The sequence below is a fragment of the Anolis sagrei genome, chromosome 2, assembly GCF_037176765.1.
Source record: "Anolis sagrei isolate rAnoSag1 chromosome 2, rAnoSag1.mat, whole genome shotgun sequence".
Lineage (NCBI taxonomy): Eukaryota > Metazoa > Chordata > Lepidosauria > Squamata > Dactyloidae > Anolis > Anolis sagrei.
In genome coordinates this window covers 17322242-17350101 of record NC_090022.1, presented here as the reverse complement: position 1 = coordinate 17350101, position 27860 = coordinate 17322242, and the positions used below count along the sequence as shown (strand labels likewise).

General features: G+C 42.8%; 1 protein-coding gene across 1 annotated transcript; it reads right to left on the bottom strand.

The window, feature by feature from the left end:
• Nucleotides 1-5868: 5868 nt before the first annotated feature.
• On the bottom strand, nucleotides 5869-27391 carry LOC132765705 (E3 ubiquitin-protein ligase TRIM7-like). The gene is made up of 7 exons (XM_067465496.1): nucleotides 26933-27391; nucleotides 19319-19414; nucleotides 18617-18847; nucleotides 15260-15282; nucleotides 14836-14954; nucleotides 13230-13274; nucleotides 5869-6879 (listed from the first exon to the last, which is right to left on the bottom strand). Exons 1-7 carry the CDS (start codon nucleotides 27365-27367, stop codon nucleotides 6365-6367), a joined length of 1464 nt encoding a protein of 487 aa, XP_067321597.1. The 5' UTR covers nucleotides 27368-27391; the 3' UTR covers nucleotides 5869-6364.
• Between the last annotated feature and the right edge of the window lie 469 nt (nucleotides 27392-27860).

Sequence of the window (27860 nt, the reverse complement as noted above, 5' to 3'; positions counted from 1 at the left end):
TTCGTAATTATTTTCAGATGTCTGGTGCAAGTTTTAAAATCTTGCAGTTTCCCTGACCTCCCTGGCGACAAGTGGCGATGCAGAAGGGTGAGGTGGGCGTGGCTATGCCCCCAGTGGCCGTCAAGAAGAGCTGGGCATAGCCACGCCAACCTCATTCCCCTGCCATCCATCACCATTCAGTCACCCAGGGAAGACAAACTGCGAGATTTTAAAACTAATCTCGCAGTTTGCCTTCCCTGGGTGACTGAATGGCGATGGATGGCAGGGGAATGAGGTGGGCATGGCTACGGCCAGCTCTTCCTGAAGGTTCTGCCCCCAGTGGCCATCAAGAAGAGCCACCACTTTCATTGCGTCCCATAGCACTCCTTTTGATACATCCTTTTCATTAAATCCCCAAATTTCTTGCCATTCTGATTTCACTCTGTCCACAATCTCTCTATAGTTCAAAAATTTTGTGTTCAATCTCCACCTCCTCATTTTGTCATAATCACATTTCAAGGCAATCTTAATTGACACTAGGGCATGATCTGAAATCTTAATAATTCCAATATCAGCATTTAACAATTTACTTAACATGTTTTTAGAAACAAAAATATAATCTATTCTTGTATAAACTTTATGTACAGCTGAATAATATGTATTTTTTATTTCCCTTTACCAATCTCCACACATCCTTTAATTGCCATTTATTCATTACTCTACTTAAATCCGTTGTTTCACTATTTCTAATTTTTGGCATTTGCGTAGTTTTATCTCTTTTTTTTGGTCCATATAACAATTACAGTCCCCTCCAAATATTACATATTGTTGGTGATAGTTCTCTATTTGACCTAGTACTTTTTCATTTTGTTGTTTGAGTGCTTTTTGTTCTTGTTTGTTCTTTTCAGTTTCTAATTTAATTGTTTGTATATCTCAATGTATTGTTTGCAGAGTTCTTTGTATAGTCTGAAATTTGTCATCTGAGATTTTCCTTTCTGCATCCAGTTGCGCTTTCATTTCTTTAGCATTGGCCTGGATCTCCAGTTTCATAGCTTGAATATCTTCCTTCCTCTCTTGTTTCCTTGTCTCTCTTTCTTTTTCAAACATCAAATTCAACTCCCTTGTTTTCTACTCACCCTCAGCCCCCGGTGGCGCAGTGGGTTAAAGCCCTGTGCCGGCAGGACTGAAGACCGACAGGTCGCAGGATCGAATCCGGGGAGAGGCGGATGAGCTCCCTCTATCAGCTCCAGCTCCTCATGTGGGGACATGAGAGAAGCCTCCCACAAGTATGATAAAAACATCAAATCATCCAGGCGTCCCCTGGGCAATGTCCTTGCAGACGGCCAATTCTCTGACACCAGAAGCAACTTGCTCCTGACACGACAAAAAAAAACCCTCTTCTTTAAATTGTTCTATTATTTTGCTTAACAACTGGTTATTATCCATTTCTTTCTTTTCACTACTTCCTTCTGCTCCTGTAGTTAAGGATGGTAACAATGTCGATGTGGTAGGAGGGGGGGGGGGTGCATTCTTGTAGCTGGTGAAATTGTTTTCCCTTAGTAGGAGAACTCCTGCTCATTTTCACCGAAGTCTCTGGAGTCACCCTCTCCAACCTAGCAAAAGCTCTGTCTGAAGGTTTTGTTCGTACCCAGAGAGGATTCCCGCTTAGGAAGCTTTCCTGCTCCTTTTCTTGTTTTTGTTTCTTCCTTCTCATTCAAACACCAGTCAAATTTACCCCCATCCACTTCTTTATAAAGCCTTAATTAATTGATTTTACTCCACTCTGCATAGAAAGCCTTAATTGTGTATACCTTTGCTTATGCTTGCCTTTGATTCCAGGGAATTCCACTTGCATTCAATTTGTAGTTTTACAGTTCTGTAGGAAAGGCTTCTCTTCTTATCACCCCTTATCTCTCACGAGCGGAGAGAAGCAACCCTCTGCTTGCTTCTTCAAAGGAGGAACCGAATGACGTACTGGTCTTTTATAATCTGTTATAACATTCCAATTTCTATTAGAGTTATTACTTAAAGTCTTTTTGTAATTATCTGAACATTTTATACTCAGTAATGGCGACTTCTTACTTTCGTTTTTGGTCTCCGTCAGCATTCATAAATCATGAGCTTATTATGAGCTTATCATTTACCTTTTGAAGCTTTGTTTCTACTCATTAGGTCCCCCGCTGCTTTCCCCTTCTTTCCAATTCAAAAAGATAAGTCCATCGGCTCATTTTTCACTGCTTATTGCTATTTTGCTCAAGAGCGACAAGGGACACGTCTTTACCCGGCCATGGCTGACTCCGCCCCCCAAAAATTATTATTGTTAAGTGATGCCAGCTCACGATAATCTGCCAAAAGAAGTTGAGAACCCATAACATTGAAAAACAGACATTTTTATACTGTAAAATAATTTGAAATTCCTGTTTCCATCCCAGTTGGAGCCAGCTTTGCTCTGATTGATTAGGACCCATCATTGTCATGAGCAGCTAAAGGAGGATTCCCTGCAGAGGCGGGACTGCAGTGCCCACCAGCCAATAAGAGAATGTTCCCTGCTTCCAATGCAGATTCCCACGCTCCAATGGCTGACAGGGGCAGGCTAGTCGAAGAGACAAAGGAAGTGCAAAGAGTTCTGAATAGATTACCGGATCAAAGCCAAGGGACAAACAAGGGAAGCCATCAGGTCCCAGGTGTTTTATTGTTAAGATTATGGAAATATGAATCCACAGAGAATGGGTCCAGCGCCCCTGGCATTGCTGTCCATTGAGTCCAAAAGCAGAATATTGTCCATATTGACAAGATTAAGTAGTCTAGTCCTGGGAAAGGGGAAATGTAATTGTGGACCAATGGGGCATGACCTCCCAGCATACCGATAGTCATGTCAGGTGATGAATGGTGGTAATGTCTAGATGATGAGACAAAGGGCAGGTGGCCCTGCGAATGGATCCTGTCATCCTCTGCACAGTCAAGGTTATGAGGCCAGTAAAGTTGGACAAGGAGGAGAGCCCCGCTCTGAGGCCTGGGGAGGGCAATAAGGGGCATGTGGCCACCAGACCCAGTTGTGGAGTGTGAAAACAGGAGGGAAAGTCTCAAGAGGCAGAAAGAGATAAAAAAAAGCAGAAGTAGAGGATAACATACCAAGGTGCACGTTTATTTAGGGGTTAGGTAACAGTATGACTAATCAAATGGGATAATTTTTTCAAAAGTATCCCGGGCGCTGGTAGCTGCAGCTGGGGCTCCTCCATACTTGCAGACATCTGGAGATCTTCCTGGTCAGTCGTGGGGCCAATCGGGGTATCTGGTACTTACACTCCCCCTGAGGATACAGGTCCTTTGTCTGAGGGGTCCTTCTGGATTCAGTGCTGACGATTGAAGCTCAGGTGTCAGCAGTTGCCAGGAGGGTCTTTGCACAGTTAAAACTTGTGTGCCAGCTGTGATTGTATCTCAAGAAGCCTGACTTGGCCAGACTGGATTACTGCAATGTACTCTACATGGGACTGCCTTTGAAGATGGCCCAGAAACTGCAACTGGTACAAAGGTTGGCAACCAGGCTGTTAACGGTAGCTAATTATAGAGAGTGGACAATACAACTACTAAAACAGCTCCACTGGTTGCCGATAAGTTTCTGGGCCCAATTCAAAATGCAGGTCATTACCTATAAAGCCCTAAATGGATCGGGTTCTGCCTATCTTCGTGACTACGAAGATCTTCTGCAAAGGCCTTTCTCTCACTCCCGTTACCATCACAATCACAGTTGATGGGGATGAGGGAGAGGGCCTTCTAGGTGGTGCCCCCCTGGCTCTAGAACTCCCTTCCCAGGGAGATTAGATGGGTACCCACTCTGTCTACCTTCTGTAGGTATCTTAAAACATGGATATTCCAATGTGAATTTGCAAAAGATTAGGCTCATCTAAGATTATCCAGACCCAATGAATTGTCAGATTGAACACAGCACTTTACTCCCAGTCCTGCCCCTACAATGTATTTTGCACAAGTCCATGGACAGTCCCTGCCATCTCTAATTTTAATTGTCTAATGTAGCCCTTGTTTTGAATATTGAGATTAGTTTTGTTTTATTATAATATTTTTAAATATTTTATTATTTTAATTGTTTAATTAGCTTGTTGATCTGCTTTTTAAAATATGTTCTTATTGGTTAACTCTGTTATTATGGGGCTTGGTCCCAATTGTAAGCCACCCCAAGTCCCTTCGGGGAGATGGTGGCAGGATATAAAAAGTTGTTGTTATTATTGTTGTTATTGTTTTCTTATTGAAAGCACTTTTCTCTCACTTTCACCCTGAATATTTCCTATAATGTAGTAGGTTTGGAAATAAAGATAATTTTTTAAATAATATAACCTCAAACCTTGATTTTTCTACAACAAAATACTGTATTTAACAACAGACATGTATTTTGGTACAGGGAAATATTGAATTCACACCTAATGTAGCGAATGAAATTGTTTCATTTTTGTACCTAAAATACGAGTTGGTAAATTGGTCTTTGTGTCCAGCAGCTAAATACGTAAATCCAGGGTGGCATTAAATGACTCCCAAGTTTGTTTTTGGTGTAAGCAGAAGCTGAAAAGCCAAATTCATACCAATAGTGGACACAAAGGGGAGCATTGCGAAGTGTTTCTTGCTAATGATAGGCCGATTTGGTCATTCAGTGGCACAGATTTTGTTTTTAAAACAAAGGTACACTGAATTTCAACCTTTGTCTTCATACTTCATCTTGGATATTTTTAAAAATCAAGATTTTTCCTGGAACCCTTCTTCTTCGTTTTCCTTTCAATGTATATCAAGGTTTCCACAACCAGTGTGCTTTAGAATAGCCCAGTCACAAACTTGCTATTTCTATCTAAAGTTTACTGTTTGTCCTCAAGTCAGTCCTGTTGATCAATCTTGTCCACCTCCTTGCTAAAGCCTTTCCTTAAAACTTCCAGATGAGTTTTCTCCAAACTTGCTGCCTGCTTCTGAAGTCTGAATTTACCAAGTTCTGGTTTGCCTGAATTGGCTCCCCAGTCAGCTTTGCAAAGACATAAGCATTTCCCTGACCTCTGTTATTTTTTCTTTCTTCAGCAATCTCAATTCATCCAAAAATCGGTTATCAGAGTCCAATGAAGCTGTTTTCTGGTGCCTTTGGACTCCGTGCAATTGACAGGAAAGGAGATTCCACTTGAACATTAGGAAGAACTGTTCAGCAGTGGAACTCTCTGTCTTGGAGTGTGGAGGAAGCTCCTTCTTTGGAGGATTTTAAACAGAGGCTGGATGGCCATCTGTCAGGGGTGCTTTGATTGTACTTTTCCTACATGGCAGAAGGGGGTTGGACTAGGTGGCCCATGGGGTCTCTTCCAACTCTGTGATTATATGAAATAACTTCTAGTTTACCCCAAAAAGGCAATTTTGGTTATGGCAAAATAATTATTTCCTAAAAGACAGTCATTTTTTACAAGTGTGCATTTGTAAGTGAGAAAAAGGGGGGAAACACTCACAGAGATAGCCAAACGTTTGTGTGTGGGAGGATAAGATGTTGTATTTTGAGGGTAGTGTTCTGAGAGAGCAATTTCAGCTGATAGTAACACAGGCACCTTCCACACAGCTGAATAAAACCCCACATTTTCTGCTTTGAACGGGAATATATGACAGTATGGACTCAGATAACCCAGTACAAAGCAGATATTGTGGGATTTTCTGCCTTGACATACTGGATTATATGACAGTATGGAAGGGCCCACAGTTTACTTAATACCCAGTTCCTAAGCATTATGTTGCTGTGTTATGCTTTTGGATGTCAAACATTTTGACTAACCCTTATTACTATCTTGAAAACATAGCATCCTTAGGACACAGGATCACATAGGAGAATAAGATCTGCAAATCAAAGCCAGTGTGCTGCAGTGACTTAAGCTTTGGATTACAATTTTGGAGACCAGGATTCAAATCCCCAATTGACTATGGAAACCCACAGGGTGACTTTGGTCAAGACACACTCTCTCAGCTTCAGAGGGAAAGCATTGGAAACTCCCCTTTGAAAAGATCTTGACAGGATACTATGTGAAGGGAGAGCGAAAAGTAAGACTTGTATGAATCAATGGGAGTTTTGAAGACTATAATTTGTGAAACCTCTGTGGGAGAAATAGAAAACAGGCTCAATCAATGAAAAAAAAAGTAAGTTTTCTATCATTTATGTTTATTTATTAAAACATTTGAGGCCTATTATCTCTCAAAAGCTTTCACGGCAGAATACAATCACTGAAATCTTCTGAAAAGATTTAAAAGAATGTTTTAAAAATGAGCGCTTAGGAACACTTTTAAGGAAGAATTTAAGCATTTTGTTATTTTCATCCTGGTTTACAAAGAAGGTCAGTGAGAGAGAGGCCTGGCTGCTTTAAGGTGAGATTTTGAGGTGGCCTTCTTTAGTCGCATAAAAGAACGGGACAGTCTCTCCGGAGAATGGGACATCTGAAAGTAGGCAGATCTGGTCTCCTGTATCAGCATCGTAAAAGGCCACCTGGTTTGAAGCGTAGTTCAGACAGACTCGGACCCGCTTGGTTTTTTCATTCAGAAGTAAATCACTACTAGGAGGGAGACTGGGAGCACGATACTTATCTCCCCACTTGCCTACGGCCCAGATCCCTTCAGAGGGATCAATGTCAACAGTGCCTTTTCTCCTGACAGATTTCCTGGCCACTCCCACAGCCCAGTCTTCATTCCCTTCCACAACAACGTCCCAAAAATGCCTGCCAGATGTGAACCCCTGATGTCCCAACACATATGCTCGATCACTGAATCTCTCAGGATTGTCAGACAGGTCTTGGCGCTTGCCTCCGAATCTCACACTTTTCTGATCCTCAGACAGGATAAGCCAGCAACCCGCTGTATCTGGATCCAGAGTGACATTTGCTGTTGGAGACAGAAAGAGAGAGAGAGATGAAGGAAAGCAAAGAGAAGCAGGAAGAGCTAAGAGAAGAACTGGCACCGAAAGGATTCACACACCACAGGATCAACTTCATTCCGCTCACAATAAAACATCTTTCTTATAATTGTGATAAAGACTACTTGTTGGGAAATCAGTATTTCCATTACGAGAGGGTTCAAACACTACTTGTGCGGGTTTAATCTAGAAGAAAGGATGCTGCTGGTCTCGTCTCAGAAAGAGAAGTTGGCCTTCTTTTACAATTAATATTTTGAGTGAATACATATGATAACATTACCTTTGTAAAGGGGCTTCTGTCCCTTTAATGGTTGTACAGAAGAGACCATGTCAGCAGGTACTGACTGTCACCTGGTTGTGCAAAAAGAAGCACCTGCTGAATCTCCCTCTTTTGCACAATCATTAGAAGGAGCCCTCGGTGGCATGTTGGGTTACATCGTTGTGCTCGCAGGACTGAAGACCGACAGGTCACAGGTTCAAATCCAGGGAGAGCACAGATGAGCTCCCTCTGTCAGCTCCAGCTGACATTAGAGAAGCCTCCCATAAGGATGGTAAAACATCAAAACATCTGGGTGTTCCCTAGGCAATGTCTCTGCAGACAGCCAATCCTCGCACACCAGAAGCGACTTGCAGTTTCTCAAGTCGCTCCTGACACAGGAAAAAAAATCATTAGAGGAAGAGGGGTCCTTTCATTTCCACATCAGGAAGGAAGTGAAATCTACCCCTCAAAAGAGACATCACTCTTGAAAGAGTTATCAAAGGGGGGAAAGGGGTCTCCACTGAAGCTTCCTCACCAATCCTTGTTTCTACAAACCATATTTTTCAAAATGCAAGTATCCCGGGGACAGAAAGTGACGTGAAATGTCCTGTACAAGAACACAAGAGAGCAAAACAAACATCATAACATGGCTGGAGCTCCACTTGCACTATACCTGTTCCAACTTACATATAAATTCAGCTTAAAAACAAACCTACAGAAGCTATCTTGTTTGTAACTTGGGGACTGCCTGCACACTGAAAAACAAACATTATTGACTCTATTTAAAATGCAGAACGAATGCAGGTTGATAGCATTTTAACTGCCATGGCTCAATGCTTTGGGATCATGGGATTTGTAGTTTCACGAGGCACTCTTTGGCAGAGAAGGCTGAAGATCTTGTGAAACTACAACACCTAGGATTCCATAGCATTAAAGTATGAAAGTCAAAGTGGTGTCAAGCTGCTTTAATTCTACAGTGTAGAAGCCTCCTTCAAAGCAGAAATTACATTCATAGAATCATAGAATCAAAGAGTTGGAAGAGACCTCATGGGCCATCCAGTCCAAACCCCTGCCAAGAAGCAGGAATATTGCATTCAAATCATCCCTGACAGATGGCCATCCAGCCTCTGTTTAAAAGCTTCCAAAGAAGGAGCCTCTACCACACTCCGGGGCAGAGAGTTCCACTGCTGAACGGCTCTCACAGTCAGGAAGTTCTTCCTTGTGTTCAGATGGAATCTCCTCTCTTGTAGTTTGAAGCCATTGTTCCGTGTCCTAGTCTCCAAGGAATCAGATAACAAGCTTGCTCCCTCCTCCCTCTCACATATTTATACATGGCTATCATATCTCCTCTCAGCCTTCTCTTCTTCAGGCTAAACATGCCCAGCTCCTTAAGCCGCTCCTCATAGGGCTTCTTCTCCAGACCCTTGATCATTTTCGTCGCCCTCCTCTGGACACATTCCAGCTTCTCAATATCTCTCTTGAATAGTGGTGCCCAGAATTGGACACAATATTCCAGGTGTGGTCTAACCAAAGTGGAATAGAGGGGTAGCATGACATTGTTGGCTCATGTTTAACTTGTTATCCACGAGGACTCCAAGATCTTTTTCACACATACCGCTCTCGAGCCAGGCATCCCCCATTCTGTATCTTTGCATTTCATTTTTTCTGCCTAAGTGGAGTATCTTGCATTTGTCCCTGTTGAGCTTCATTTTGTTAGTTTTGGCCCATCTCTCTAATCTGTCAAGATCATTTTGAATCCTGCTCCTGTCCTCTGGAGTATTGGCTCTCCTTCCCAATTTGGTGTCGTCTGCAAACTTGATGATCATGCCTTCTAGCCCTTCATCTAAGTCATTAATAAAGATGTTGAACAGGACCGGGCCCAGGACGGAACCCAGCTGATGGCACTCCGCTCGTCACTTCTTTCCAGGATGAAGAGGAAGCATTAGTGAGCACCCTCTGGGTTCGTCCATTTAACCAATTACAGATCCACCTCACTGTAGTTTTGCCTAGCCCACATTGGACTAGTTTCCTTGCCAGAAGGTCATGGGGGACCTTGTCGAAGGCCTTACTGAAATCCAGGTACGCTACATCCACGGCATTCCCCACATCTACCCAGCTTGTAACTCTATCGAAAAAAGAGATCAGATTAGTCTGGCATGACTTGTTTTTTATAAATCCATGTTGACTATTAGCGATGACTGCATTTGTTTCTAAGTGTTTGCAGACCACTTCCTTAACAATCTTTTCCAGAATCTTGCCTGGTATCGACGTGAGGCTGACCGGATGGTAGTTGTTTGGGTCATCCTTTTTTCCCTTCTTGAAGATTGGGACCACATTGGCCCTCCTCCAATCTGCTGGAACTTCTCCCGTTCTCCAAGAACTCTCAAAGATGGTTGCCAATGGTTCCGAAATGACTTCCGCTAGTTCCTTCAATACTCTTGGGTGTAGTTGATCTGGCCCTGGGGACTTGAACTCATTTAGAGCGGCCAGGTATTCCTGGACAACTTATTTCCCAATTTGGGGTTGGGGGTCCTCTAATCCCTCATCCACTCCATCTTGCTGAGGTTGAAGATGACTTTCTTTTTGTGAGAAGACCGAGGCAAAGACGGTATTAAGTAGTTCTGCCTTTTCCCTATCCCCTGTCAGCATTGCTCCATCTTCTCCTCGAAGAGGCCCTATTGCCTCCTTGTTTTTCTTTTTTCTACTGACAAGAAAAGAAGCCCTTTTTATTGTTTTTAATGTCCCTGGCAAGTCTGAGCTCGTTTTTTGCTTTAGCCTTGCGGACCTTTTCCCTACAGGTGTTGGCTATTTATTTAAATTCTTCTTTGGTGATTTCTCCCCTTTTCCACTTCTTGTGCATGTCTCTCTTGTGTCTTAGCACAGTTAGAAGTTCTTTGGACATCCATTCTGGCTTCTTTGCACTTGTCCTGTTTTTTCTCTTTGTACGCACAGTTTGCAATTGCACCTTGAGTATTTCACTCTTGAGAAATTCCCATCCATCCGTAACTCTCTTGTCTTTTAGTATCTGTGTCCACGGAATGCTGCTCAGTGTTTCCTTCATTTTTTAGAAATCAGCTCTCCTAAAGTCCAAAATGCGGGTTTGACTTGTCTTAGTTTCGGCCTTCCTTTGTACATCAAATTGCAGGAGCACATGATCACTTACCCCTAAGGATCCCACCACTTCAACCGCATTGATCAGGTCCTGCGCATTTGTTAGGATGAGATCAAGAGTAGCCAATCCCCTTGTTGCCTCTTCTACCTTCTGGACCATGAAATTGTCTGCAAGGCAAGCGAGGAATTTGTTGGACCTTGTACTCTTAGCTGAGTTTGTTTTCCAGCAAATATCGGGATAGTTGAAATTGCCCATGACTACTACATCTCTTCTCTGTGTCTGCTTGGTCAACTGTTGGCAGAAGAGTTCATCAAGTTCTTCCTGGCTTGGAGGTCTGTAGTAGACGCCTACAACGACATCTTTTTGAGTCCCAGTACCCTTGATTCTTATCCAGATGCTTTCAAGCTGGTTTTCCGGATTGCTGTCTTGCATCTCTTCTGCAGCATAACCGTTTTTGACATATAAGGCTACTCCGCCTCCTCTCCCCTTTGTTCGGTTTCTGTGAAAGAGGTTATAGCCAGCTATGTCTACATTTCAGTTTATTCCTTTAATTTATATGCCACTTTCTCCCAGAATGGGATTAAAGGCAGCATACAATACTTCAAAACACAACATAAAAACTCTTAATAAAAAGTTAAAATACAACTAAATCCAACTTTAATTGAAAAAAGCACTAAAAAGAAGTTTAAAATATAATAGAATAAGATGTATAACATATTGTTGAAAGCTTTCATGGCCGGAATTTTTTTTGGCTGTATGGCCATGTTCTAGCAGCATTCTCTCCTGACATTTTGCCTGCATCTGTAGCTGGCATCTTCAGAAGTTCTGTTGGTTGTGAGACAGATGGTGTATATATACCTGTGGAATGTCCAGGGTAGGAGTAGCCATGAAGTTTGCAAAGTCAATCAGTGAGGGTAAATGCATAGATGTAGTCTGGCCTCTGTTGCCTGGAGGCATCCTCTGTATGGGAGGTGTTAACATGCCCTTGACTGCGTGTTGTCTGGAGTTCTCCTGTGTCTGAATTGTGTTCGTTATTTGCCTGAAACACCAAAAAGGCTCTCCCCTATGTCCTCCTCGATTGTGCCTGGGATGGCAGTGGGAGGAGAGGAAGCCTGAAGACCTTAGAGCATGGGCAGGCTCATAGAGAAAGACAAAATTGTTCAAGTGGTAAGGACCCAAGTAAACATGGGTAGCTAATAGGCTTGTTTGATTTTTTTAAATGGTTCAAAACTCGTTTCGGATGTAGGAAGCGCGAGTGGTTTAGATCTAAAGTCAATTCCGACTATCACAAAAAAAGTTTGAAACTTTTCAAAACTTCCAAGACTTCCGAATCCTTTGTTAATGGTTTCAAGTTGTTATTTCTGGTTTCATTGGGTGGTCTTTACTTTGAAAGTAGTTGTTTTATTCCAGAAAGTGGGGGGGGGGGGGGAAGCAAAGGGAAGAAATCCATCCACACTGTGTTAAACTGCTTCTCTCACCCAGGACTGACGTGAGAGAAAGGAAATGGAAGGAAAGCCATTCAAAGTGGGTTTAACAGCGACTCTCACCCAGAACTGATGCAGGAAAGAAAGGAAACCAAAGGAAAGCCATCCAATGTGGGTTTAACAGCGACTCTCACCCAGAACTGATGCAGGAAAGAAAGGAAACCAAAGGAAAGCCATCCAAAGTGGGTTTAACAGTAGCTCTCACCCAGCTGTAAGGAGCCTCCGGTGGCGCAGTGGGTTAAACCCCTGTGCTGGCAGGACTGAAGACTGATAGGTCGCAAGTTCGAATCCGGGGAGGGGCGGATCAGCTCCCTCTATCAGCTCCAGCTCCTCATGCGGGGACATGAGAGAAGCCTCCCACAAGGATGATAAAACATCAAATCATCCAGGCGTCCCCTGGGCAACGTCCTTGCAGACGGCCAATTCTCTCACACCAGGAGCGACTTGCAGTCACTCCTGACACGACAAAAAAAAACAAAAAAAAAAAACAACCCAGAACTGACGCAGGAGAGAAAGGAAATGGAACGAAGCCATCCAAAGTTGGTTTAACAGCAGCTCTCACCCAGGACTGATGCAGGAGAAAAAGGAAACTGAAGGAAAGCCATCCACAATGGTTTGAAAAGCTGAATCATTTCAGACTCACTTACTAATGAGTAAGAGAAAGGGTGGAAAAAGCTTCGAAATGGCAAGGATACTTCCAGGTTCCCAAATCTCTTTGAAATCGCTTAAAAAAGGAATTTGATCCAAATTTATTCCGAATTACATAGACTCAGACTGAACCTTACCAATCCTAGTAGCTAAAAGTTACCAGCACTTTGATTTCTGACTGTAAATGGAGTGGTAGTTGTTTCAGCAAGATGGACATATGCTCCTAATAAGCTGCTTCGGTCAGTAATGTGACTGCTGCATTCAGTTACGACTGTTTTCTACTCAGGATGATGTATTAATCGGTTCATTCAATTGTCAATCAAATCACATTACAAGAAAACAAACAAAAATTCTCCTAGAATGAATAATTGAACTCTTATTTTAGCTCTTTTTACTAGAAATAGTTTTTCCCACCTTTTTCCCAGGACTGCTACTCAGTGAGTATCATTATATTATCCTATCATTCTATTACCCTCAATTCACTCTTTTTAATAACTGTTTTAGAGGTATTTCATTGCATAAGGGTTATGGTTCTTTTACACTGTAACATTGTAGCTGTAAGATATTTTTTTAAAAAAACTCAGAGGAGATATTTTGCCCTTTAAACCATGGAATTCCCTCAGCAAAACACACATTTTTAAAAAAGAAAAAGATGGTAAAAATCCCTGGTACTGAATCCATGTTATTACAACCAACAGCCTCCCAAAGGAATAGGAAGAATGGACATGGAGGGGATAATATCATTGATTCAGTCAAATGCCACCAGGCAAATGGCACCCTCCCTCCTGTGACTTTTGTCCACCATTGGAAATTTACCTTTCTGAAGCTCTAGCCCAGGTGACACAGCATCCAGGAATGCAACTAAAACAAAACAAAACATATATAAGATTAGGCACCAAATCATTTCGTTCAGAAAAATATCACTTCACAGTAGATCTCCCCCTATGAACCAGCAAGGGCTCTGACATCTGCCCGGACATCTCTCCTCTTGGTCCCACTTCCGTCTGAAGCATTGTTGGGGCTGAGGGAGAGGGTCTTCTTGGTGGTGGCCCCCTGCTCTGGAATGCCCTACCCAAGGAGCTTAGGCAAGCCTACACATTACAGCACTTTCAGAAAGAACTAAAAACTTGGTTCTTTCAACAGGCCTTTGATAATGCTTAGGATAGCAGCCAGACTATTCTTTAGCCAGGGAAGGCTAAATTGATTGCAAGGATTTTTAATCAATGACAATTGCTATATTTTATTTTTGTCAATTTTATATGTCTGGTATTAAATATGTTATTGTATTTTAATGTTTATATACTGTATTATTTTATATGTTGTGTGGTACCATGTGTCCTTATGGGAGATGATGGCGGGATATAAATAAGTTTGTTATTAAGCTTATTATTAGAGAATTCTAATGAAGGTTTAAAAAGAAACTGAAACAAATACTAGTTTGTGATACTGGAAGAATGATAAAAGCTTTAGGAGGCAGGCCTGCACTTTGCTTATGACACGATTCTCCCTCAGTAAGACATGTTTTACAATTAAGTTGTGCAATCATTGTCCAGGCATCGTGCCTGAACAGCAAAACATAGGAAGAGAGAGGAGAGCAGGGGAAACTTCCATCACCAGTTTACTTTACCAAAGTGGAAATGATAAGAAATGAGGAAAGAAAAAAGGAATTCCTTGATCCACTTTGCCAGAGGCCTTGACATGGCTTCTAGAAGGCTCAAAATATCTTCATGTACTAAAGGAAAGAGTACTTAATTTATCTGTTTCATTTCACATGTGCATATTGTTCATTTGGATTTATCAGTTTGTTATAACAGGATAAATGCTTCTTCTTCCTGACTGTGAGAGCCGTTCAGCAGTGGAACTCTCTGCCCCGGAGTGTGGTGGAGGCTCCTTCTTTGGAAGCTTTTAAACAGAGGCTGGATGGCCATCTGTCAGGGGTGCTTAGAATGCAATATTCCTGCTTCTTGGCAGGGGGTTGGACTGGATGGCCCATGAGGTCTCTTCCAACTCTTTGATTCTATGATTCTATGATTCTTTTCCCCCTTTGGTGTTGGAACTCATCCCTATTTTTTCCACATTGTTTCTGCCTCTGGTACCAAACTTACTATTAAAAGAAGCAACACCCATAAACAAATCTAGTTTGTTAACTGAAGTAATCCTTGTAAATGCATAGAAACCAGTAGTGATATCTCTCTGTGTGTGTTTGCACATTTGTGCACACACATTGACTGCCATTGTCACAGAACAAAACTGGGTCCTTCTAGTAAAAAAAAAGAAAAAACAATGCCTGGGTCTGGAGAAAGAAGCCGCACTGCTTCTTCCCCAAGCTGTCATGAGAATACAACAAAAATAAGAGTTCCCCATATTCCCTCTTAGGCCAATGCAGAAACCAGCATAATTCCTTGTGGAAACACCTCTTTACCTCGGAATGGCTTCAAGGCAGCAACTAGAAAGGAATTTAGATCACAAAACTCCCAGATCTTCCATTTCAGCTCCGGAGGGAAAGCCACTGGCTTCTCGGATGTTTGCTTCTTCTCACACCTAGTGAAGAAAACGGAACAATGGGGGTGAGGGGGGGAGCCACTCCTGCAAATTACTTTTTTTAAAGGTACAGAAAGAGCTTGCCATTTCAGGATAAATATTGCTGAGTAAACAAATGCAACAAACAATTATTAGAGATCTCGCTATGGCAGTGACACTAGCTATGGGACAAGTCCCATAATGTCAAAACAAAGGCAATATTTTTATCTGTGACCTGTTGGAGGCCTTCATTTTCTTCCACGGAGCATCAGAGGATCACCGTGTCCACCTGTTATGTCTAACAGAAAGAATTGGGATCCACTTACCTCTGCAAGAGGTTCCTCACATCCTAGAGGGGAGAAAAACAAAAGAAAAGAGATGTAATTGCTCACATATCTGATTCTTCACTGGATGAGAAAGCAATCTTTCCCTCCCCAAGGACACTTCTGTAACTTCAAAATTGGGAGTAGTGCAACTATCCTTATGTAAAGACTATGTGCCCTTGAGGGTAACAGGGGAGAAAGGGACAGTTAGAGTTCCCTGGTGAATTCTCCTTTCGAATTGTCTGTCATCTCGGTTTCTTGCCCATCGATAGACATCCTCAGATTTGAATTCCTTTCCAGCAAGTCCTCCTCAGTCTCCTTCCTGAGTGCTTCAAAAGAGCAAAAAAGGAATTGAAGAGTTGCAGAGTTGAGACACAGGAAACAGCTGTTAACAAGTTTGTGTTCCACGAAAATACTAAATAAGAGCTTTGACTTCAATTAACTTCTCCATGCAATTCTCTGTAAATGAAAATGAATCCAAATCCTAAACATTTCTGAGGAGGTTTAGGCCTCATGCATACACCCAGTGCATCTTGGAAGCTCCTATATAGAATAGAGTTGGCTCTTCGTATATAAAGCTTGATCCTTTCCCTCCTTTTGTATAAGTGGTCTAGTAGTAGACTTGGGGGCCCTCATCAAAGTAGACAAATCTAATGATTATTTCATTTTAATTGTAATGGAACCCTAGGATGTGTAGTTGAAAAGACACCAGAGTACTTTGGCTGAGACTTCTACATCCCCCATGCTAAATTGGAAATGTAGGATTCAGTAGTGTCCTGGTACAGCTGTACCAGAAGCCCCACTTTATTTGCTTTGTTTTAAATGCTTGCTTGCTTGCTTGCTTGCAATCCTAGGCTTGGGATTCTGCAGCAGGGTGGCTTCCTGTTAAGTTTGCAGTTATAGGGCAGGCCACCTGTCCATCATCATTAGCTTCCTTAGTTCTGCCCCCTTTTGGGTTTTTGGAGGGAAGGGAGCCATTTTCAGTCAGTCACTCACAAGGAAGCTAGTCTATAGGACGCAGACAGCTTGTCCTGTAGGAAAAGCTTCATTCCTCAAGACCATCCGGGGACCATCTGGGGACCTTCCGGGGATCATCCGCTGATCGTCTGGGGATCTTTCAGGGAAATAGAAGCAGAAGGAAAGGATCCCAAAGGCTCTGGCTGAGAGCTCACAGCCTCTCAGCATCACAGCACCAGAGGGGATAACAGCCCTGAAGTTCCCACAGAACAGCATTACAGAACCACGGAATTCCAGCTGAAAAATATCCAAGCCTTGGCTGGTAGGTTTTCTCGATGTCCAGATGCATTTGGGATTGGTAGTAAGACTCAGACCAGCGAGGCCCAGATAATAGACAGCCTGGGAGAGATTATAAAGAGTTCTTCCTTATGCTGAGAAAGTACAGTAATCCAAGTCAGTGCCAGTCTCTTAAAGACTAGAATAAGAAAGCCTTGAAGTGTTGTTTGAAGATTGGTTATTTGTTCCTTAATAAAGACTTTGTTGTACCATTAAAAACTCTAAAGACTATCACTTCAGGAATTCCCTAACAATCTCTCTTTGTGGCACCCCGGCTTCCCACTGGGTTAAAGTATACGTCCTATAGAATAAAGACAATTTGTTTAGACCCAGTGCACGACAGAACAAGTAGGATGTTGCCATGGCAGTTATAATGAAATGTAGTGCTATATTTGTGTTGTGTAAATGGACCCAGGTACCCTCTAGAACAGTGGTTCTCAACCTTCCTAATGCCATGACCCTTTAATATAGTTCCTCATGTTGCGGTGACCCCCAACCATAACATTATTTTCATTACTACTTCATAACTTCATCCCTTAGGATTGTCCATGTTTGTGTGACGATGTTGTTCTTCAGACTACATGCCACCCCTGAGTTACAAACAACTCCTAGTTAAGAATGGGGCTGAGACAACAGGGGGTGGGGGAGAGGAATCTATTCTTCAGAAGGGAAGTTCACTCCTGAAAGGATTATCAAAGAGAAATGTGTCTCCACTGAAGCTTTATCTCCAATCCTTGTTTCCAGTGTTTTCAAAATCCAATTCTCACAGGGATGGAAAATGAGGTGACATCTTCTGAACAGGGGCAGAGACAGCAAAACAAACACTATAGGAATGTAAACCCTTCTCTATGTTAATATGTATGTGTGTGTGTATCTATGTGCCTATTCTGGCTTACATACACATTCAACTGAAGAACAAACCTACAGAACCTTGTTTGTAACTTGGGGACTGCCTGATCTCAGATTATCTGTTTATCCCAGACTATCTAACAGACTTATATAATCAAAGCAGATAATCTGGGAATAGAACCTGGGATATAGGGCAGTGTAGATCCAGTCTGAGAGAACGCATATGTTTTGTAGACCATTTCTTCAGATGCATAAGCCTAAATCGTCTTCGCCAGATGCCTAGAGTCATAAACTGATGCTACCAACTTCACTCTCTCACCAGGCTAAGGCTGGATCTACACTGCCGTATAATCCAAATTATCAAATCATTATCTGCTTTGAAGGGGATTATGAGTCTACACTGCCATATAATCCAGTTCAAATCAGATAATCAGGATTTTATATGGCAGTGTAGATCTAGCCTGAGTCTCCTTGCGGAGAGAAAAAGTAGGGTATAATACAAATATACATAATAATAACAACAACAAACAAACAAACATTTTCAATATAGACCACATACAGCAGTTCAATGTAATTCAAAGTGATATGGTTCATCACTGCGGTCCAGACTGCATTATCTGGCAGTGTCGAACCAGCCTAAGGTGGAGACCCCTGTGCACCCTGGCTCAGAGCCAGGCCACCCAGCGAGCTGAGCCTGACTTACCTGGCTGGCTCTGCCCGAGTGGTGGGTCCTTGGCAGCCCCATCCCATTCCATCCAGGCTGCCCCATAGATTGCCCGATAGATGAAGTGGCAGAGGGGGTAGCTCAGGCCTGCGGGTTCCACTTCCCACTGCCTCCACCTCCGCCTCCTCCTCCACTTTGTCTCCACACTGGGCAACTCTTTCCGGTCTTCCCCTCCAGAGAGGCAGCCAGGAGAGGGTGGCATGTTCCAGGTGCAAGGAGGAAGAGGTAGGACCGAGGAGGCAAGACTGAAGAAGGTGGCAGCACGGACCCTCTCAAATGGCTGATTGATCCCCCTAGGAGTCACAACCCCCAAGTTTAGAACTACTGCTCTAGAACAACATCAAAGGAGATTCGAAATGCAGGTCACTGTGATTAACCAAAACAATGCCTAGTTAATTCCACAATAAACAAAGAGCCGATATTTTATAATGGATATTGTCCATGCCAGCTGCAAAACATTAGTTTTGCAGCTAATTTCTTTTGCCCGGTCTTACCTGCAGCAGTTCTGCTGGTGGCTGCTGACATTTCTCTTTTATCTCCTGGACGAGACTTTCCAGAGAAGAAAGTTCCCGGGAAAGTATGATCAAGTGTTCATCTCTTTTCCTTACAATCTGCTTCTCCAGCTCCTCCATCTGGGCCCGGAGATGTTTCTCCTGTTCTTCCAGAAACTGCCGTATTTCCGTGATTTCTCCCATTGTTTTTTCAATTTTTGCTTTTGTCTGCTTCTGCAATGAGCAGAAAGAAGAGCAAGTAAATGAGTAACACATTAAAATACAGTTGCTGAAATGAAAAAAAGAGAGGGTTTCTGGCACATCAGTGGTTGTGTAGGAGGAGGAATTTCAGCAAAGGGTTCCTGACAAACTATCAGATAAAACTCCCTCTTGTTGTTGTTGTTGTTGTTGTTGTTGTTGTTGTTGTTGTTGTTGTTGTGTGCCTTCAGGTCAGTTCCCTCTTGTGGTGACCCTAAGATGAATCTGTCATGGGGGCTTCTTGACAAGATCTATTCTGAAGGTGAGTGGCCTTGCTTTCCTCGGAGACCAAGAATTGGCGACTCACTCAAGGTCACAGTAGGGGATTCATGATCAGTCTTCACACCATCCAAAGATTTATATGATGAAGCTGCATTTTATAACATGTTTTTTACACATTGTTTTAAATTGTGTTCTTTCCGTAATCACATTTACTCCTATACTTACAAGCAGGTCTTGGGCTTCCTTTTCTGTCTCTGCTTTATATTCCAGAACCTTTTCTATCTCCTTCACCAGACAATGCTGATGAAGACTCATCAAATCCTGCAGAGAAACAGTCAGTCAGTTTTCACTGGAAAGTAACAGCCACATTTCACACACATATACAAGTGCGATGCCATACATTTTTCTGTGTTGAAATTCATTTTCTTAGTTTGGCCCAGCTCTCTTTTTAATTCTGACTGTCATCTGGGGTATCATCTGCAAATTTGAAAGGCATGCCTCCTGTCCTGTCATCCATCACTGATTCCTTTTTAAAGCTTATTATTGTGTGAAATCAATGGGATACAGAAAAAGGAGAAACATCTATAGATAGAGAAATGTATCTAATACAAGAGGAGACATTGGGAAACACGTTTTTGAAGAGGGGGACAACCTTTTCACTCCTCCAGTCTGCTGGTCCTCAGTTCTCTAGGAATTCTCAAAGTGGTTCCAGAACTACACCTGCCAGTTCTTTTAATATCTTTGAATGTAAGTTATCTGTTTCCATTAGTGAGTACCATTGATGTGGACAAGCTTTTGGGGCAAGGAAGGAGAACAATCTGCTTTCCTGATCCCTGCCCTTCTTGGCTGATCATCCAGGGAGGAGATGCAATTCAATCTCAAATACGACAAATCATGAATGCATCTCTCAGGGAGGGAAATATTCCATCCTGCTTAAAAGAAGCAGTAGTTAGGCCACTGCTGAAGAAACCCTCCCTGGATCTGCTAGACATTAATAATTACAGACCAGTCTCTAACCTTTTTTTTGGGGGGGGGGGGGGATAATTGAGAAGGCAGTTACCCTCCAACACCAGGAAGTCTTGGATGACAGACAGTTCTTTGATCCATTTCAAACTGGTTTCTGGGCAGGATATGTATTTGGGACTGCTATGATTGCCTGAGTGGATGATCTCCATTTTTACACTAACAAGGGTTGTGGGACGCTGTTGGTGCTTCTAGATCTCACAGTGGCTTTTGATATCATCAACCTTGGTATCCTTCTACAACGTCTGGGAGGTTTGGGAATTGGCGGCACTGTACTCAAGGACCTAAAGATGGTATGGCATGCAATGGTAACTGGGTATTTCTTTTTGCTATGCTATTCTCACAACCACATGTGTGCTGGGCAATACAACCATCGCAGAAGATTAGACTTCTGCAATGCACTTTTCATTGGGCTACCATTGTATCAAGTTTGGAAACTCCAGTTGGTTCAAAATATGGCAGCCAGACTGGTTACAGGAACATCCAGGAGGGAGCATATTGCACCTATCCTGAATTTACTCCATTGGCTGCCAATTAGTTTCTGGGGAAAGCACAAAATGTTAGTTTTGATCTTTAAAACATTATTATTATTATTATTATTATTATTATTATTATTATTATTCCTGGACCATCTTAACAGCATCCACCCAAAAATCCAATTCACAATGGAAAAAGAAAATGAAGAAAGACTGCCTTTTCTAGATGTCCTAGTCATCCGCAAACCAGATCAACAATTGGGTCACACCATCTACAGAAAACCCACACACACGAATAGATATCTACATAAAAACTCCAACCATCACCCAAGTCAAAAAAGAAGCACCATTAAAGCCTTGGCAGACCGTGCAAAAAGAATCTGCGAACCCCACCTCCTCCAAGATGAACTGAACCACCTCAACTGGGCTCTACAGGCCAATGGATACTCCACCTCAGACATCAGAAGAGCTGCAAGACCAAGAACAAGCCACGAGAGTAAAGATGAAGATCCTCCCAGAGGAAAAGTGTTCCTGCCATACATCAAGGGAACCACTGACCGCATAGGGAAGCTGATGAGGAAACGCAACATACAAACTATCTACAAACCCACCAAGAAAATCCAACAAATGCTACGTTCAGCCAAGGACAAGAGGGATCCTCTCACTTCTGCAGGAGTCTACCGTGTACCATGCAGCTGTGGACAAGTCTACATAGGGACCACCAAACGCAGCATTGCCCAAACATGAATCAAGGAACATGAAAGGCACTGCAGACTACTTCAACCAGAGAAATCAGCCATAGCAGAGCACCTGATGAACCAGCCTGGACACAGCATATTGTTTGAGAACACAGAAATGCTGGACCACTCCAACAACCACCATGTCAGACTACACAGAGAAGCCATTGAAATCCACAAGCATATGGACAATTTCAACAGAAAGGAGGAGACCATGAAAATGAACAAAATCTGGCTACCAGTATTAAAAAACTCTAAAATTACAACAACAAAACAGCAGAGAGGAAACAACCAAGCACACCTCTCAACAAAAGATTATCCCAGGCTCAGCCAGGCCTTCAAATGCTAATGAAGGTGGTCAGTTGAAACATTCACACCTAGCTCCAGCAGAGAAGAGCTCTTTGCCCCACCCCAGCCATTCCACAGATATATAAACCCATTTTCCTAGTTCTAACAGACCTCACTACCTCTGAGGATGCTTGCCATAGATGCAGGTGAAACGTCAGGAGAGAATGCCTCTAGAACATGGCCATATAGCCCAAAAAAAACCCACAAGAACCTATTGATTCCAGCCATGAAAGCCTTCGACAATACATTATTATTATTATTAATATTATTATTATTATTTGTTAAAACCATAAATAATTGAGCCAAAATTAGTGGTTCGCATTCTTCTCTTTGTGCCACCCCACTAGAGGTTCGACTGATTCCTTTTCACACTCCTCCTTTATGATGCATTATTTCATTTGAAAGCCATCCATACATTCTTATGAGAGCACCGGATAGTTGACATGCTCAAAAGAAGTGCTTCCCAACCTGTGGGTCCCCAGGTATTTTGGCCTAGAACTCCCAGAAATCCTAGTCAGTTTACCAGCTGTTAGGATTTCTGAGAATTTAAGGCCTAAACATCTTGGGACCCACAGGCTGAAAACCACTACTCTAAACTTTTTTAACCTATTGCCTCTTTTTTAACTTATTGCCTCTCTATATTCTGAGAGGCAATAAATATATTCTATTTATTGCCTCTCAGAAGCAAAGTTCACACTGAATTGGGGTGTGAACTCCAAACAACCGATTGTAAAGAACCACGCTGCCTTTATATTCTTTGGCTGGATTCTTTTCATGCTGTTTATGACTGTCCTTTGAACTGTGAATCCAAGTAGGTAACAACAGAGCCCACCAGAACTGTTTTCGGCCAGATTGTGCATCACAAATGGGAACATTGGCCTGAACTGTGAGATGATTGTTTCTTTCTTTTTTTCGATTCACCTTTATTGGGATCTCCAAGCAAAGAAATCATTATTTCTTTTTCTCCATTTCTTGCTTGGCAGCTTCTTTGGCCCTTTTTGCCTAGAGGCCAAAGAACGGAGAATTGGCCTGAACCCTGCAAAGTCTGGCAAAGGCCTTGAAGGTCTTCTCCTCCTCCTTGGTGATAACTGGGCCTTCTCTTTTTTGTGGACATTTTTGATGGGTATAACTAATCCAGAAAGCTGAGTGTGTCATCGAGGGCATCAGAGGCCCCCGCTTTCAAGTTGGTCTGACCCACAGCAAGGAGTTCCGCAGTTCCTGGAAGCCACAATTGGGACAAATTGATGAAATGTGCCCCCAACAGCCAGCTCAACCAAGGACTATACACAGCCTCTGTGCCTTTCTTTCACTTTCCCCCAAGCCCTAACTTTGTAACAATTCCCCAAATAAAGATACTTAAAACTGCAACTTTTTAACTCTCTAGCCTGCTCACTGGAGGGAAAGATACTGGAGACACTGGAGGGAAAGATACTGGAGACAAAGTTGAAGTACTTTGGCCACATCATGAGGAGACAGGAAAGCCTAGAGAAGACAATTATGCTGGGGAAAGTGGAAGGCAAAAGAAAGAGGGGCCGACCAAGGGCAAGATGGATGGATGGCATCCTTGAAGTGACTGGACTGACCTTGAGGGAGCTGGGGGTGGTAACAGCTGACAGGGAGCTCTGGCGTGGGCTGGTCCATGAGGTCACGAAGAGTCGGAGACGACTGAACGAATGAACAACAACAAGCCTGATACTTTGTGTCACTCCTTGCCTGAACTATCCAAATGCATGAATTCAACCGTTTCCAGGCTGCGGGAGACTGCGAGCCTGCCTGGAAAGCCTCCTTGGTGTTCCGGGGATGCCGGATCCGCGTCGCTTCAAACCGCAGATACGGAATCTCCCCTTTTGGATCTCCGTATCCACAAGATGGCAGATCGCCTCCATTTTAATGACTTATTTTTCTGTGCTTAATTCTAACCTTATCTGCCATCTCGCTTTTCCTATTATGAGTCTCTACGCTCAGGAAATAACCTCTCAAATTTTAAGAATATATTTTATCAGAAACAGCTGATTGTCAAAAGTGCCGGTTCCATTGCTGCTGCTCCACTGCGCCTCGCCGTTTCCTCACTCCTGCCAAGCTCCTGATCCAGAGGCTCGATGTGGTTCCCCCATGGGACTTCGGGGAAGAGCCTGGCTTTGGGGCCTCGGACCTTGAAGGGAAATTCTAGTTTTCCAAGGACCAAAGATTGGATCGATTGCAGAGCTGCTGAGGTTCCATCCGTGAGTTCCATGGATACCAGCCAACCTTCCCAAAGATCATGGACTCTCTGCTGCATGTTCTGGACTCCATGAAGCACCATTTTCCCCCATGAACTCTCTTTTAAAACTCTGAACTCAAAGCTTCCTTATGAAATTTATTCTTTATTAAATATCCTTGAAGGGTGGGGCAAGTATGGGGTTTACTGCTATGAAATACTTATGATTCCTATGTATTATATATTCCTTTATAAAATTTCCCTTTGGACCCTTGACTTTGCCATACCCTTGGCCCCCTGCCCTCCCTTGAAGTGGCAACCAGGAAGCAACCAGCTGCCCGAGAGGGTCATTTGCCCTCACAAAAACAACCATTACACAAAACCTTTGCATGGACAATAGTAAATGAAATTCCTATTTATTTTCAGAGTTAGGCTGAAAGATAGGTATTTCCTCCGGCCAGTTTTGATTGATAGACAACAATAAGGGAAAGACTGTCCACAGGGGGTCTTCTGCCCAGCTCCATTTGCCTCACCCAAAACCCATCTCAAACACACACCTCAGATCAGGACAGGAAAACCCGGCTTAATTCAATCACCCTCCCATTACCAAAACAATAAGCCGATCTCCCAGCTGGCTGATTTTCCTGACGCAGGGACACCTAGGTTTCAGGAATGTAATAATCCTTTCATCCCCCATTCTCTCTTTTTGTCCCTCCTCCTCTTCCCTGGTTCGCCAATTCCTGGAAGCGGGGAAAGCTCCCTGATAGGCTCCCTCGAAGCGGAGGAGCCTCGAGATTGGCTCAAACCGGGGGCAGGCTGCCAAGCCTCCTCCCAGCTGTCCAGCGATCAGCCAATCACCGTCAAGCCAGGCGGGGAAAGGAGGGTGGGAATTTTGAAATCTCTGTACCTGTTTTTGCTATAAAAATGCTTCCAAACTTTGTACCAGTATGCTTGTATGTGAGCTATCACCACATAGCATCCGCTTCAGCTGAATCGCTCCAATAAAAGCCTCGGTCACCGCTTCTTCCGCTTTGGTGAGAATTAATAATTATAAAATAGCTGGAATCAGACTTCTCTGTCCTCACCAAAGTAGCAGACCCTCTTTGGTGCGGTCCTAGGGGTCTCTCTTCCTGGGGAAGACCCTCCTAAAGTCAGTATCGACTTCAAGTGGTCATGTTTTTCTTTAGAGTTGGAGGCAGAAACTTCTGCCACGGCTTGATAGCACTCATTGCTGCAGTAGGCAAAGGAGAGAAGCACACTCACCTCAATCACCCAGCTACCAAAAAAATAAAGCCTCTTATAATCACCTTTGCAGAACCATTCACCTCAGTTCTGGGTGAGGTGGATGTTTCCCGCTCCATCGCTCAAAATGGAGGGAGATACATCCTGTCATGGGACACATCAAAGGCCCATGACCTATATGTAGAAAATGAAGGTCCATCATTTATGTAGACATTGCCAATTCTTATATGTATCTCTCAAAGGAAACCTTATTATATCTCTGATGGAGAAGATAAAATTTGTACAGATTTGGGGATATAAACTGTTGGAATATTCATTTGTTAATGTAAAAACAAGCAGAAGTAAATACCTTCCTGAATGCAAAGTGGAAGAAAAAAAATGTTAAACAAGATAGAGAAACCAACAAAAGAGAAGCAGAAAGCCCTCTTTTGAAACTAATGTGTGTATTTAAGTTTTATTTTAGATTGACATACAATTAGACATACATATGTCATTATTGTTCAAGTATGTTTAGATTTATGCTGTTGTCTTTTATTTGCAAAAAGGAAACAGTACATATGAAAGGGATCTAGGAGTCTTAGCAGACCTCAACTCAATGTGGGTCAACAGTGTGATGTGGCAGCTCAAAAAGCCAATGTGATTCTAGGCTGCATCAATAGTAGTCTAGTGCCTAGATCTGGAGAAGTAATAGTACCACTACATTCTGCTTTGGCCAGGCTTCACCTGGAATATCCACCTCTAGACACCACAATTCAAGAAGGATATTGACCAGTTGGAACGTGTGCAGAGATTGGTCCAAAGTCTGGATGCCAAGCCCTATGAGGAGCGACTCAGTTATGTTTCACTCAGAGAAGAGAACAGTAAAAGGGGACCCAAAAGCCATGTTTAAATGTTTGAAGGGATGCCATATTGAGAAAAGTGAAGGTTTGTTTTCTGCTGCTCTGGAGACTAGGACACAATGAGCAATGGATTGAAATTGCAGAAAAGGAAACTCGACCTAAACATTAGGAAGAATTTCCTGATGGTCAGAGCTATTCAGCAGTGGAATAGGCTGCTGCCTCAAAATGTGATGGAGTGGCCATCTGTCAAGAGTGCCTTGATCATGTGCTCCTACATGGAAGGGGGTTGGGCTGAGTGGCACTTGGGTTCTTTTCCAAATCTATGATTCTATGGAAAGATAGAAAGTGAGCAGTTGAAAAATATGTTTGCCCACTGCCACCCAATATATAACTTGCTAGCAAACTTACCGCCATAAACAGGTTATTTATAAAATGGGTTACACATTACAATTTAATTTGAGATCTTTCATACACAATATGGGATGTGCAATACCCACATTATGAATACAGATCCAAACCTACTTTTATCTACTTTTATGTGAGGAAGGAAACGTCACTTTTTTTATTAAGAAACTCCGGTTTTTCTCACTAGCTGTGCTAAACAGGACAGACTGGCAGCCACTTTAGCAGTGTTTCAAGGCAGCTTCAAGGGAGAAAATTTGTTTTCACCTCCTCCATTTGGTGCCCTCCAGAGAGATATAACTTTACTAGAATCCTATAATTTGCAGGCTTCAAGGCAGATTAATCCATTACTTAAAGGTGGGAAGCAAAGGTGACGAAATTCCATTTTACCAGCACACATACCTATTTCAACAGTCCTTTTTGGTCAATAATGGCTTTCCCCCCACTTCAGGCAAGAAATTGTTATTTTGAGACCAGCAATAAGATTTTCGAATGCAAGTGCATCTTCACAGAACTTCCCAGGAAGCTTCCAAAGGCATTTCCTTCCCTCATCAAACTCCACAAGAGTTTCTTACCTTGTACTCTTGAGCAGCCGTTCCCAGAGGAATCGTTCGATGATCCCAATGCTCCTTGGATCTGTTGCACACCACACAAATGAAGGTTTCATCATCTGTACAGAACAAATTGGGAGGCTCCTGGTGTTTCTCACAGACTCTCTCCTCGCGTTTTGCCTTCTTGGGCCCCTGAGGACTGTGTTTCTTTGTTATTTCTACAAAGTTGGCTAGCTGCTGATTTGTCCTGAGGTTCTTTGGTGAAACGATTTCTTTGCACTGAGGGCAGGAGGTCTCTGTGTTGCCTGACTTCTCCCAGGTCTGGGTCAGGCAGTGTCTGCAGAAGTTGTGCCCACAGTCTAAGGTCACAGGATCCTTGAAGTAATCCAGGCAAACAGAACAAGTGGCTTCTTCACAAAGATCCCGCAAGAGATCCTGTGCCTTTGGAATAGCAGCCATGTCTGACTTACAAAGAACACAATTAATTTCACTTTCCTTTGCATTTACCTGTAGAGCATTTTCTGATAATAAGTGGTTCTCAACCTTTGGTCCTACAGGTGTTTTGGACTTAAACTCCCAGAAATCCCAGCGAGTTTACTAGCCGTTAGGAATTGTGGGAGCGGAAGTCCAAAACACCTGGAGAACCAAAGGTTGGGAACCACTGCTGTAAATGATTTGCTAAGCATGCCAATGACTGCAATTAACAGGGAGGGAACACCTTGGAGAAAACATTTCTAGATAAAGAAAATTCATTTTTAAGACAAGGCACCAGGGATTTAGTAAAACTGCAACAGTGTGTTTATTTATTTAAAGCACTTACCTCTCAATCTGCCAGCGCCTCCAATGCCACATGCAATTATAACCATATGTTTTATTGAGAGTCTATTTTAATCCTGTCCTTAAAATCCTTTTAAACCTAGGATATGACTTAAAACATTTAACTGAGATTGTT

Bases quoted from the DNA above. Each gene is read 5' to 3' on its own strand.
- LOC132765705 (XM_067465496.1), bottom strand. From the start codon at position 27,367: ATGGCTGCTATTCCAAAGGCACAGGATCTCTTGCGGGATCTTTGTGAA. The intron at 15,283-18,616 runs GTAAGACCGGGC...TCTCCCCTCTAG, and splicing joins CACCAGCAGAACTGCTGCAG to GATGTGAGGAACCTCTTGCA. The intron at 14,955-15,259 runs GTAAGTGGATCC...TTTCTTCACTAG, and splicing joins GTGAGGAACCTCTTGCAGAG to GTGTGAGAAGAAGCAAACAT.